Raw genomic sequence first — 13,685 nt, 5'->3', positions numbered from 1 at the left:
TCTAACACTGAAAATGAGAGAGCAGGCAAGTATGTGCAAGACCTGTAAGACCAGTTTGGTCATGATGTGCTCACGAGAATTAATGAAATTAGTATTCCCCGTCCTGGGAGTATTAAAGCACAGTTAGCAATGAATTTTATACCCGCAGTAAACAAAGACACAGAAATAAAATAAACATGCAACAATCAACCCAAACGAGAAAGCAGGGAAGGGCTTCTGGTAAAATCAGCATCAAAGATAAAAGCAAATCAGCAGCAGACAGCTGACAGATTTACTTGAGCCCTCTGGCTCAAAGCACTCTGCCTATGGCAACTAAGGCAGCCACTGGAAAGTACAGCTGTGTATTTTTTTAAAGGCAGAAAGCTAAACATTTGGGACATTAGTGGGTTCAGACTGGGCTGAACTATTGCTACAAACCAAAAGACACACTCATACAGGCATACCACATACCAGTGACAGAGGTATGCAAGAGAAAATTAGTTCAAAAACCACACAGCTGGCTGCAGCCAAAAGCACACAATAATATTTAGACATTACTGCAAAATGTCTCTTGTTTGTGCCACTTGACAACGGCAATGGCCAGTGCAGTGTTTACTGCCCCAGTGTGACACAAACCAACCATAAACCTCGCACTCGGTGTCATTCGGAGTTCAGCTGCACTTCTGATGGGGGGAAGCGGCCTGAACTGTATCTGTTACAAACCCCCAGGAGTGGGGTGAGGAAAGGGGGGGGGGTGGGTAGGGTTCCAGTAAATGAGGTGTTGTGCTTTCCTCAGCCATAAAAGCAGTGAGCCTCGTCTCAGCACACGACAGGCTACCTTCTACTTCGTATAAACAGGAGTTAGTGGTAGGGAGTATATTTGGGTAATCAGAGGTTTTGGGCTAAATAAAAAGGCGGGTAAGAGTTTAGGTCAGGTCTATGTGTTTTCCTACAGAAACAACCCCCCCCCCCCCCCCCCCCCCCCCCCCCCGTTCTGTACAGCTGTATCACTTCAACATCCACCTCACTTCATTATCTTGCCACTATCAAATTAATGAATGCAGGAGGTTTAATCAGAAAATGGAAGGGGAAAGGAGGCATCTGCTTTGGACACTGGCTTGTAATAAGTATAACAATGTTTTTTTTTAATTAGAAGACTGATTTTAATTAGATTTCAAATAATTATATATATAAATACATATGATAGCTGTAGAGGAGTTCTCTCACACACACACACACACACACACACACTAAGGTGCACTTACACTCGCGCCAACACACTCAGACATGCACGCAAACACAAGCACACATAAGCCGGGGATGTCTAAGCTTGTTTGCTGTAGTTGCCTTTCAAGTGTTTTTTATTTCTTCCCATGGAGAATTTGCTTGTTTTGTAAACTCTAAATGAGCAGCTGTAACCCAACATTTAAGCAAAGTTGTTTCTGTAGGTTCAAGTGTTGTTACGAGTTGCACATGTTCATGGCAAAGGTGTTCTCAGTGGAGAACAAATATGTCTCCAAGTCTTGTCGGACCTCTTTTTCAGACCCACTTCACAGAAGTTGATTTTCTGAATGACTCACATTACAAATGCATACATAATCAAGTACAGCACGATTTTCTGTTAATCTTCTTTCTTTCCTCTTTTTCTTTTTTTTTTAAATAAATGACTATAGATCAGTTTGGTGTCTAAGCAGATAAATTGTCCCATCTAGTGGTGAACCAGGAAACTAAATGATTCATGAGCAAGAAGTCCAGTCTGCCATCTGAAGTAGTGTGACATTGATTTTGATTACAGCACAGTGTTTGCTTCAGGAAGTCTCAAATGTAAGACAGGACTCCTGTAACCTTAATAATTTTTGAATCTATTTCAGGTTCTCTTATCAGAAGCATATGAACGTTTCTATTTTCTATTTCGATTCTATTTCTCAACACTTTTTTTGCTGCAAACTGGCAGCAACCGCCAAACTTTTTCTTGTGCCACATAACAGTACGTAAAAGCTACCTAGACAGATTTAGTGTGTCTGCCTGCTGAGTCACCCCAGACACTTTCATATCTCAGAAGTTGTATCTGTGTCCTCCAAGTCTCATAATTTATTCAGGTTCTATCCATTCATTCAAGTCATCGTAACGAGGTGGGTCGGTGTTTTCATCAGTACATTTAACTTCACAACAGCTGATATACAGCATAGCTATAGCAAGACTGTTCAAACCTAAAAGATGCTGAGCTGACATATATGCTCATACATATGGCCAATGTGTCTTGTGTTTCTGACGCTGCAGAATTTGCATTAGAGCTGTTTGTGGTGTAAGAAAAGACTGTAACGCAGCCATCAATATTTTCTGCATCAATGACAACATCTGTTTCTCATAACTTTGTTGTCCTTTACCTTACTCATGCTTCTTAATTAGATTTTTTTTTTTTGCATGTGTGTGTGTTTCAATTCTGAGAAAACAAGCTAGTGCCAGATGTCGGCTTCCCATGGTGTTATGCAAGCATTTAATTCCAGCTTTCAGGGAAAAGGTTTTAATCACAGAAAGTGTAAAGGTGAATTTCAATGCAGAATCATAATGCTACAGAGGTGAATGTACCTTCAGTATTTACAAACTTAAACACACTTTCCTTTTATGAATGAGAAAACTCTTGGCGCTCTTGTGCATACATGGTTTCTGTACATTGTACCCATTGTAATTCTACAGGAAGGCCATGAGAAATGTTCCTAAAAACACACCTGTGTGATCCGTCAGCCACACAGACAAACACTGACCCTCTTTGCCATTGGTCCATCTTCATCCCGGAGAGGTGCAGCCAAACCAATGGTAGTACGTGTTGCTGCATTCAGAGCAGGCGTTGCCTGTGGGGGAAAGTTTAAAAGAGAACGTGTGTCCTCTTGTCCCTCAGCAGAAGCATCAATCAACATGATCCCCATTGTGCTGGCCTCAGTGCTCATTGCTGGCGGTAAGAACATCTGGCATTTTCTAATTCTGTGTGTAATTGTTTCTGCCGTTTTGCAAGTAATGTAAGCGCGGATACGTGCCTGCTCATTACCACACAGGGAGCTCGCCCCCCTGCGGTCCTTTATCAAAAAGAAAAATGATGCAGTTTAAAAGTTTTTCCCGTGTCTCTAAAGCTCACTTCTATCCCCTCTTCGTCCAGCCCTTGGGTGTGGTACACCACCCATTCCGCCCCTGACTTCCCGTGTGGTCAACGGAGTCGATGCCAGGCCTCACAGCTGGCCCTGGCAGGTAGGCTAATATGTACACATCTGTCTGTGTTTTTATACTTACCGGCAAACCTCATGGGTAGAGCATCTGGCTTATTTGTTGTCATACCCAGTGGCTATTGGAAATCCTCTAATTAAAAGAGTGGCTTTTGAATTTAATCTGCACACAGTGCAGTCCATCTATTCATCAGCAACCTGCTGCTTATACTCCGTCCTTTTTGCTGTCCTTTCTTCACCTCCAGATCTCCCTGCAGTATGACAAGGACGGCGAGTGGAGGCACACTTGTGGGGGAACTCTGATTGCTGCCAACTGGGTCATGACTGCTGCTCACTGCATTAAGTATGAGCAGCAGAGGAATACAAAGACACAAAACACAAAAACACAACCACCAGTGGACAAATTAAATTCTGGTCCCCAACCCCACATTAAATCCTGTGGGAATTCAATTCAACCAATCGCCGCACTATTCAGCTATTTGTACAAACTCCTCTGTCTGGTAGACTCCAGCCTTGACATTCTGCTCTCTCCCACAGTACCGCGTTGTCCTACAGGGTGTATGTGGGCAAATACAACCTGGTGGAGGAAGAGGCTGGCTCCAAGGCTATCCTGCCTGAGAAGATTATTGTCCATGAGAAATGGAACCCTATCTTTGTGGCCTTCGGGTGACACAATCACCACCTCACAATACTGAGAGCAAAGACAGTCTCCTACATATAGTACATCATCATCTCTGTAAAAGTGTATCAATATAGCGTATGGGAACAGGGCTCGAATTACATTTACTTGCTTCAGTCTAAATCATATCCATGAAGAATGTCGACATTTTTATACATGTCAAAGATCTGCTGAGTAAATGAGAAAAAAAGACTGAACCATTTAAAAATATTATTATATTGGTTAATTTTCTTTAAAAAAACAAGTTGACTTTTTCATGCAATAGAGTTCAAAGATTGTAAAGATTGTAATTGAATACATTAATTATTCAGTATTTTTAGACATACAGTAATAGCAAACAGAAAGGACGCAGGAATACAGACTGTACTCTTTCCCATTATCTTATCTGCCTGTGTTTCGCTCTCTTTGCTTTTTGCTCTGGAGGATGATTTTAAATTGCCTGTCAGTACGAACCCCTCACACAGTCTCTCTCCCTCTGTCTCTCTTGCAGTAACGATATCGCCTTGATCAAACTGTCAGAGTCTGCGACTTTGAGCGACCAGGTGCAGTTGGCATGTATCCCCCCTGCTGGCACTGTCTTGTCCAACCTCTACCCCTGCTACATCACTGGATGGGGAAGACTGTACAGTAAGTCGCTGTTTAAAGAAGGCCGAGCTATGTTTATGTGTCTGTTGAGGTATTTACTTTGTTTTTGGTTTTTTTCTTAGTTTGGTATCTACGGGATATTTTATTGTCCTTTAGAGCATTTAGTGCATCTGTGAGATGCATGGATTTATAACGAGCTGTGAGTAAGCATATCTAATTGGGGTAACCTCCAAAGTTCAGATGAAAATCAAATGCATGATATTTTTTGCTGGAAGTTTTAGGGAGGAGGATTATTCCTAAATTGAAAAATGTGGGTCAGACAGTGAATTTGACGCTTTAAGAAATGCTGTAAATCAGCTTTGACTGCAGGCCGGTGTATGTGGATGATGTAGGCTCTGCCTGTGTGTCTTAGCCGGAGGCCCCATAGCTGATAAGCTGCAGCAAGCTTTGATGCCTGTGGCAGACTATGCCACCTGCTCCCAATCTGACTGGTGGGGTATCGCTGTAAGGACCACCATGGTGTGTGCTGGCGGAGATGGAATTGTGGCTGGATGCAACGTAAGTTTGCACTGTGTGTGTTTGTATACATGGGAAGAGCTGTTTTCTATCGTGTGTTGAAAACTCAAAGCAAATTTGAATGTAATGTGTTCAACTACAAATATACACAGGTAATCACATTTTTCAGAGATTTTATGTTCAAGCTGACAAGAACTGACTTTTTAAAAAAATTAAATTTCAATCATAACTATAAACAACAGTCCTGATTGCAGTTATTTTCTGCCATACCATACACTATTTTAATAAAATGCACAAAACATTAGATCTTCTCTATCTACTTCTATGTCTATTCCCTACTTTCTCCAGGGTGACTCCGGTGGCCCTCTGAACTGTCAGAACGCTGAAGGTGTCTGGGAGGTGCACGGTATTGCTAGCTTTGTGTCCGCCCTTGGCTGCAACTATGAGAAGAAACCCACTGTCTTCACCAGAGTCTCTGCCTTCAACGACTGGATTGACCAGGTAACCAGAACCACAGCTGCTTGTAAACAAACATCTCTTGTTCTAATTCTCTTTCCTCTTTTCCTATTTTAAGTAATGACTCATTCCTTCTTGCAGGTTATGATGAGCAACTAAGGAAGATGGCAATAAATAAATTTTTAAAGAAGACCTGGAGAGCTGCGTGTATTTTGTGTGTTATTTCAATACCCATCACATTAAAGCACACTCAGGTCTGACAAACTCGAATTCAAATTTCATTAAAAAAAAGAGAGAAAAATAAAAGAAAGAAACTGGGCACCTCTACAGCAAATTATTTTACCCTGTTCATAAAAGTTTGCCAGGCATGGAAACAATGTCACCCGTCGTCCAGCAGGTGTCCTCGTACACTCTTGATAGGTTAAATTGGTTCTGACAGCTTTCCAAAGCAGGATTCTGTGTATTGTTTATGCCTGGAACAAACGCAGCAAACACAAGATATTTCCCTCAAATAGCTCACTGTAGTCAAGCATGTGATTCATAAAAATAAATATGCAGTGATATTTTAAATAGCAACTTTCATATTGAGAGTAAGTGACTGATATTTGTTGTGAAGAAGAAGAAAAAAGACTATCCTGCAAGAACCTGTCCTGGTTTGATACTCTATCCTGTATTTTCAGCACAGGGGACCGCAATACTCTGCTGGGAATTTCTTCATTAAAAACAGTGCTCTGAAAATGAAGAAGGCCAGAATGAAAAAAAAAGTTAAGATTCTGTCTTTTGTTTATGCTGTGATGAGATGATAGAAGCAGTAATGAGAGAAAGATGGGGATGGATTGGGTTGGGAGGGGAAGATTAAAAAAAAATTAATTGCTTCTCACTACTGTCTTTTCTGTTTCACTCTTTCTTTCTTTTCTCTCTCTCCCTCTCTCTGTCACATTGGCGAGACACACACATATGCGCACACTTATAAGCTTTGGCAGGTTAATGGAGGTAATGTGAATGCCTGTGACGCATTCATTAGACATGACACGTCCTGCAAGAGCGAGTAATAATGAAGTCGTGTGTGTGTGTGTGTGTGTGTGTAAAGAGCAGACAGAAGCACAGACATGAAGGCACTGTTTTGCTGCATATCCATGATTCTCAGGCTGTATTTGATCTCATCTCTGATGTAATGAATCACACATCTTTTGGGGCTTTCACATGAAGCATCAGCCTGTGATCCATTCTAATTATTTCCGCCGAGGTCCCATGTAGGCTGAGCCTACACTAATTTAGTGATCCTTAAAAATATACCTGATAAGGCAACTCTAAGGGTATACCGATTTTTTAATACAGTTTACAACTAAAACCCACAGATTACAAATATAATTGTTATTCATTATTGTAATAATCAAGATAATGTAGCGGAGGAATATCACAACATCAAATCAGCTATAGATAGTTACACATGACATGACATGAATGGACTAAAAATGTAATAGCAACTAGATGAAAGCAATAAATCTTGACTATTATTAATAAAAACTTTCAAACATGACAGGTAGCATGTGATGCTCCAGGATGAATCACATCTTTAGCACATTTGCTGCTGTATTTAATTCCATTTTAATTCCATTTATCAACTAGATCTTGTAGCAGTTATTACACTGCCATCCCCTGTTCAGTACTTGAAATATAGCTTAAATGTGCAGCAGTGTATGAGCCACTGATTAAACTACTGCAGTCTGGATTTGTTCCCCTGAAAAACTTCTCTGTGCAACCGGCAGTGAGAGTGAGCGTGGGACCACAAAAGATTTCTTTGTGTCTGTCTGAACTCTGGGTCAGGATAGCTCCCTCCCATCTTTCACACACACACACACACACACACACACACACACACACACACACACACACACACACACACACACACACACACACACACACACACACGTGGCTTTCAGTCTTTGTGAGGACACACAGTGACATTCCCTGTTGCTCCTTACCCTTTATCCCTAACCGTCACAATTACCAAATGATCACCCGAACCCTAACATACTCGGCACTGTTGGGCCAAAATGCCCTCACTTTTTCAAAGATGTCCTTCATTCCAGAAAAGAAGGACAGACAAGTGTTTGCACACATACCGTGGATGAGAGGGAGACCGAGAGAATAGAGCAGAATCCCCCAGGGACACCCTGCTGTTGTGTTGAATACCAATGAGGAAAATGGAGTCAACGAATTTAAGGTCTGTGTGGCTTCTGCTCAGCTGCGTGCTTTTTAGTAGGTAGTTGTGACTGACTCCAGTTAACCATATACAGTAAAAAACATTAATATTAGAATATAGCTGCAGCTTTATTGTGTATTTCTATAAGTAAAGCATATTTTAACAACACTCTCAGATTGTGTCAAAAGATTCTTTCAAACTGTCCTAACTTCTTTGCAAAGTTCCAGCAGCTAGACCAAAGTTCTGTCCATTTAATCAAGACGAGATCTCTTTTATTGCATTGCACTGTCTTGTCACTGAATGTTTAGGCTGAACCTCTTGCACTGTGCACACACTGGATCTTCACCGTTGTGACGGGGGGAAAGCCCTTGATGGGATGTTCCAGGAGCGTTTTTATAAATAGTCTGTAGTAACAGGCTGAGGGAGGGGAGGAAAGGGGAGGGGCAGGCGGGGATGATGAGCAGCCACAATGACAGAAGCATCTCCGCTCTGTCGCCCTGCGCCTGTCAGCAGTCAGTCACTAACCGACTTGATTACAAGTCTGAAACTCCGCTAGTGACCAGGCCCACTGGTTGCTGCTGAACTACACCCCACGGGCTCGCAGTTTGGTGACCTACTTCGGGGTAAAAGTTCCCTTTTTTTTTTTTTTTAAAGAAACGTCGCGGTGAACTTGCTGAAGATTTGGAAGTCATTCCTTATAATCCGTTTTGCTCTTGGGGTGCGCACCAAGACAACAAATGCGTGGACTCGAGGCTTCCGATTGGAGTGTCAAGTAGGCTGCTGTATTAAGTGTTTTTTTTTTTTGTTTGTTTTTGTTGTTGTTGGGTTTTTTTTTAGGAACTTCAGTCACAGGATACGAGGGTGGGGGGTCGCTCATTCGGCTAGTCTGCAGCCAGGTGATGCATTATGCATAAGTAATCTGTTTTCCATGTGGTGTCTGTTTGTTTTTGTTCGTGCCTACACTGTCCTCTTGTTTGATGTTGTAAGCATGCCATATTTTCATACATTTGCATCAGATTATTTGCATTTTGCCGCAAAAGGCCTGTATGTGACACCATTCACAGAGAACACACAACCTGGAGGCTCTATTGAACTGTTGAATTACTCTGGTTTCAGACTTAAATCTTAACTCTTTTCTGAGTCACTGAGCTCAGAGACATTGCATACTATAGTTATCTTTATATTGATTGTGCGCGTTTATGTTAAACCTAAAATCTATATGTTTTCTCGAGTTCTATATTTAATTTTTTTTTAAAAATATATTAAAATAAAATTAGATTTTAAAAATTCTAAATATTAAGGCTATCCGAAAAACATGTGGTCGTTTTGAATTTGATGATGCAATATGTGTTTTAAACAAGCTGGCCCACTGGATTGGTAAATATGCCTCTGGCGGAGTAGGCCATGGTCCTTTTTCCTCTTCAGCCTGGAGCGCAGAGTCCATTTAAAAAAAAAAAAAAAAAAAAAAAAAAAAGAATTTCAAAGTTTTTATTGCCATGTTTATCAGTGTGTTGCATCACCTCTTCTGTAAGAACCAGAGAGCCTAAGACATCAATTTTGAAAGACAAATGTTTTCCCATTCTTGATTGATATTGGATACCAAATGCTTAACAGTTAGGTGCCTCATTTGACCTATATTACCTTGATAAAACCTCAGACTTTTTCAGTCTTTGACTGGTGGGGAAAAATAGGAAGGCTAATGTTACGTAAGGCCCAAAATGGCCTCCGTACAAGAAAGTAGTAGCTCTAATATTGACCAGTAACGAACCACCACACGCACACTGTAATGGGTTACACAAGATTTATTTGTTCTTTCTCCGGGTAAAACTACTGGCTGAAGACAACTCTGGCCAGAAATCCAAGGCCCAAAGCCACCGCGGTCAGGGTTGTTAGCCTGGTTACAAACAGGGGAAAGGTGGTCACTTGGAAGCACAAGCAGCCAAAACGTATCAATCCTGCAGCTTCCTCAAAAAGGCTTGCCACCCACCTTGGTAAATGGTAAATGGCCTGTATTTATATAGCGCTTTACTAGTCCCTAAGGACCCCAAAGCGCTTTACATATCCAGTCATCCACCCATTCACGCACACTGGTGATGGCAAGCTACATTGTAGCCACAGCCACCCTGGGGCACACTGACAGAGGCGAGGCTGCCGGACACTGGCGCCACCGGGCCCTCTGACCACCACCAGTAGGCAACGGGTGAGGTGTCTTGCCCAAGGACACAACGACCGAGACTGTCCAAGCCGGGGCTCGAACCGGCAACCTTCCGATTACAAGGCGAACTCCCAACTCTTGAGCCACGATCGCCCCACCTTTTCAGGCCTGACTTCGTTCGAGGCTGGGTCTCCACATCACATCCTGGGAGCTGGAACTTCCCCAAAACTGGTCCAGTTTCCTTGTCAGGGGCACAGAGAGTCTCCAGTCCAGTGTTTGTTTTCCTGCCTTCCAGCACATCCACTCACATCCCAATAAGAATGAGTCCTCCCTCCAACATCCTCAGTTTATTTTAAAAGCAAAACCAGGCCAGGTTAAAAATCTTTTCCATTAAAATGTGCACACTTCATCCTGGATCTTCGAAGCTTCCCTGCTTCACCAGTGTCCTACAAAAAAAAAACCAACGACAACCCCTACTTCCTGTTTCCTCTCCCCTTTATAGAGAAGGGCTCCAATCCTCCCCAATCAGCTGCTCCCTGTATTCAACTCCAAATAGCTGGCAGCTGGACTAGAGTAGAATCTCCACTCCCACATGGGTGTGGCCCACACCTCACATCAAACACAAAAAACACCAAAGCATGCAATTAATACAAAACAAAATCTAAAGAAATGCCAACCCAAAAGCTTAGTGGGGATTCTCTCCATCCTTTTCCACCATGCTATACTCTGTAACACTAGCTTAGCACCAAGACTCTTGGGCAGTAGAGCTCATCCCCTGCTGTACAACATGCAGAATGTGGTTTGGGACTGTCTCGCTGAAATAAGCAATGCTTTCCCAAGAAAGCTTGAATGGCAAAATGTGCTGCTCCAAAAGCTGTGTATTTAAAAGTGAATGGGGCTTACAGATGGCCAAGTTACCCAAACCATGTGCACTAATGCAGCCTCATCGTCTCACAATCTCTGGCTTTTGAGCTGTATGATGAAAGTAAGCTGAGTGATTCAGCCTGGAGCTCAATGTGTATTTTTTTCAAGAATTCTAAAGTTTTGATTGGCCGACCAGAGGACAGTTTTCCACTTTGCCTCAGTCAATCCAAAATGAGCTTGCACCTAGAGAAGTCAGCTAAATTTTAACCTAGTTTATATTGTTTTTTCTTTTCATGTGTCAAAGTTTCAACTTTCACGTGAGGATGCAGCAACAATTTGTGTTGTTTAGAAGTGTTTCTAAAGCCTACTGATGGCTCTTTGCATTGCAGTGTCATTTAAGGACCCGAAGGTCACAGCCTGTCAATACTTTCAGATGTATTTCTTTTATTTTTGAATGCCTTTGCTTTCTTCCAGCATTGCTATTAAAATGTATTCATCTTTTTAATGAGAACAAATTACCCTTGTATTTAGTAAGACGTGGACCACAATTACCTTCTCTGGGAAGTATGAGTTATGAAAATGTGTTATATTAGTGATAATGAATAACAACATGACTCCTCTTGTTATATGCACCAGTGATTGTCTGAAATTAACATAAGCATGCAGTGCTCTGATCTAATATATTGCTTACACTCATTTGATTTTCCCCCCTCTCTAGTAGACACATGCAGACTCTTCCCCATCACATTCCACTGCTATCTAATAACCTACAAATTCCTCGCTTTGGCTCTGATTGTTAATGTAAACCCAGTAGTCACACTTAGTGTGACTGTTGTGGGAAAAAAGAAACCCTTCCTCGTAGGGCTGTTCGATATAACGATATATATCGGGTGACGATATAAAAACGTCTATTGTTTCATTTTATGCTATCGTTTGTTTCATGGTGTCACAAAATAAACTGTTTACAGCAATATTTTTTTTCATCGTTTTTATGGTCACTGTAGTGGCTATATTAATTTCTTAAAGTTCTCTCTTTCTCTTATATTTAATATAACCACACTACAGACAGACAAGCGCCTGTTTTTATGCGTTGTGTTTAGCAACAACTAGGTAACACCATCGCGTGTCCGCTTGTTTATGTTCCACATAAACCTTTCACAATAAAGCTCAAGATCCTGTTGAGACTTTTCAAAATAAACTGAATCACGTGAAAGAGTAGATTGTTTACGGATGAGAAGTAAAAAAAGAGCCGCCAGGTGCTAAAAAAATAAACCTTAGACTCAAACGTTAGAACAGGCTTTTCCCCGCAGCACGCCGTGTATTAAATGCTCACAAAGAAAACGGCGGCTGTTACAACTTATGTCTAAAAATGTGTAGTTTCATGCATCGGTTAAAACACTCGACTCCAGGTACATGACGCGCAGCTGGAAACACTTCCCGCAAGACGAGCTGCCCGAGATTCACAGAATTTACAGAAAATGTTACATTTTTGTGATTTATATCATTATCAGACAATAGAATTCTTATATCGGGATATGAGACATATGGGACATATCGCACAGCCCTACTTCCTCGGGTTGTTTTGGAAATATCCTGAAAAACTGTGCAGGCAGTTTTATTGACAGTTGTCCCAGTTAGTCATTATGAGGATAATTTTCCCCACAGTAGCCCCACCAGCATCCTGAGAGGGACCCATCTGGTGCAAAGTGAAACCAGCTTTGTGTGTTGGAAAGAAGATCAAATATATCACTGTCATCTACTGTATCTTGTAGCTATCCATCTTTATTTGGCTTGGTCATAAAATGCCTATAAAGGGAAGGATAACTTTGAAATGAGTTCTCAACAGTAGGCTTGGACTGTTGTGGTATTGCCCTCAGTTGGGGAGAAGAGGAAATATGTGGTCTCATTAGAAATGCATTAGAGGGAAGGGAGAGAGGTATAGAAGTGGGGAGATGAGCTCAAGTTTTTATCTGTTAAACTCTGAGAGGGAAAATATTCACACCCTCCATCTCATGCTTGAACTGGCTTCTCTTTCCCCCCCTTTCACTCTGTCAGTCTCTCTCTCTCACACACACACACCAGTACACCTCAGTGACCCATTTAATATCAGCCACAAAACTGGCAACTATATTCCCACATATTCCTCCTGAAAACACATCAATGCTAAAACTCATCCACAATAATTCAGCAAGAAAAAGTGCTTACCCGCACCTTCTTTATCAGCTTAATAACCTCTTTGCTCTCTGCCAGTACAAAGGAAACTGATAAAAAAAGGATGTTGTGACACACAAAGAGAGTTTCTTGTCCCGTAATGCCCTCCTGTTACACACTGATTATTCAAATTTAACAGTGGTCCTACAATGCTTTTTCTCTGCATCTGTCTGACACTTTTCCTTCACATTAGTAGCACTAAGAAATAATAATACTCCATTGTGTATCTTTATGAAAATATTCTGTAAGATCCCTTATTTAACACTGAAATAACACTTTCAACATAAAAAAAAAGCCTGTTTGATACATATGTAGGTTGTTCCATATATAACACCTGCAGGAATGAAGCACCTTGGCCTACAGTCTAAGTTGTCAGAGGAAATAATCTGTACTGAGCTGACCTCGTTCATGGAAGCAGCATGCTCATATGATAGGCAGGTTAACTGCAGCCAAGTGTGTCGCAGCTTGAGTGTGTACTGGCAAAAGTGCATGAAATATGGATTGACCGTGTTCATGTTATGCATTTCCTTTCTTTTCAGGGATAATCTGTGGAGCTGGGGTATCTAACAGACCTCAGGCTGACCACCAGGATCTTGGAGACCACTGTCCCACCTACCATGGAGCATGAACTGAGAAATGGCCTGTCTATATGGAGCATCGTGGCCATTGTTTGCAACTCTGTGGTAGGCTTTCTCATCGTCATCCTGTTTGTCATCCTCTACAAGGCCTGCAAAGTACCTTCACACCAAGAGAAAGTGCCTGCTTTTGCAGCAAAGCTGGAGCAGAAGAAGGATGAACAGAAGTATATGCTGACTG

The 13,685-nt window shown here is 41.7% G+C and overlaps 1 protein-coding gene across 1 annotated transcript; it reads left to right on the top strand.

Moving 5' to 3' along the window:
* Positions 1–2,849: 2,849 nt before the first annotated feature.
* Positions 2,850–5,631, top strand: ela3l (elastase 3 like). Its single transcript, XM_004544349.1, has 8 exons — positions 2,850–2,935; positions 3,134–3,222; positions 3,443–3,540; positions 3,735–3,863; positions 4,367–4,503; positions 4,874–5,019; positions 5,326–5,478; positions 5,575–5,631. The coding sequence occupies exons 1-8, from the start codon at positions 2,896–2,898 to the stop codon at positions 5,590–5,592; spliced, it is 810 nt and encodes a 269-aa protein (XP_004544406.1). The 5' UTR covers positions 2,850–2,895; the 3' UTR covers positions 5,593–5,631.
* The last annotated feature ends 8,054 nt before the right edge of the window (positions 5,632–13,685 follow it).

Source organism: Maylandia zebra, linkage group LG12 (genome assembly GCF_041146795.1).
Source record: "Maylandia zebra isolate NMK-2024a linkage group LG12, Mzebra_GT3a, whole genome shotgun sequence".
Taxonomy (NCBI): Eukaryota; Metazoa; Chordata; class Actinopteri; order Cichliformes; family Cichlidae; genus Maylandia; species Maylandia zebra.
Note: the sequence above shows the minus strand (reverse complement) of the source record. Positions and strands in the feature narration are given on the sequence as shown.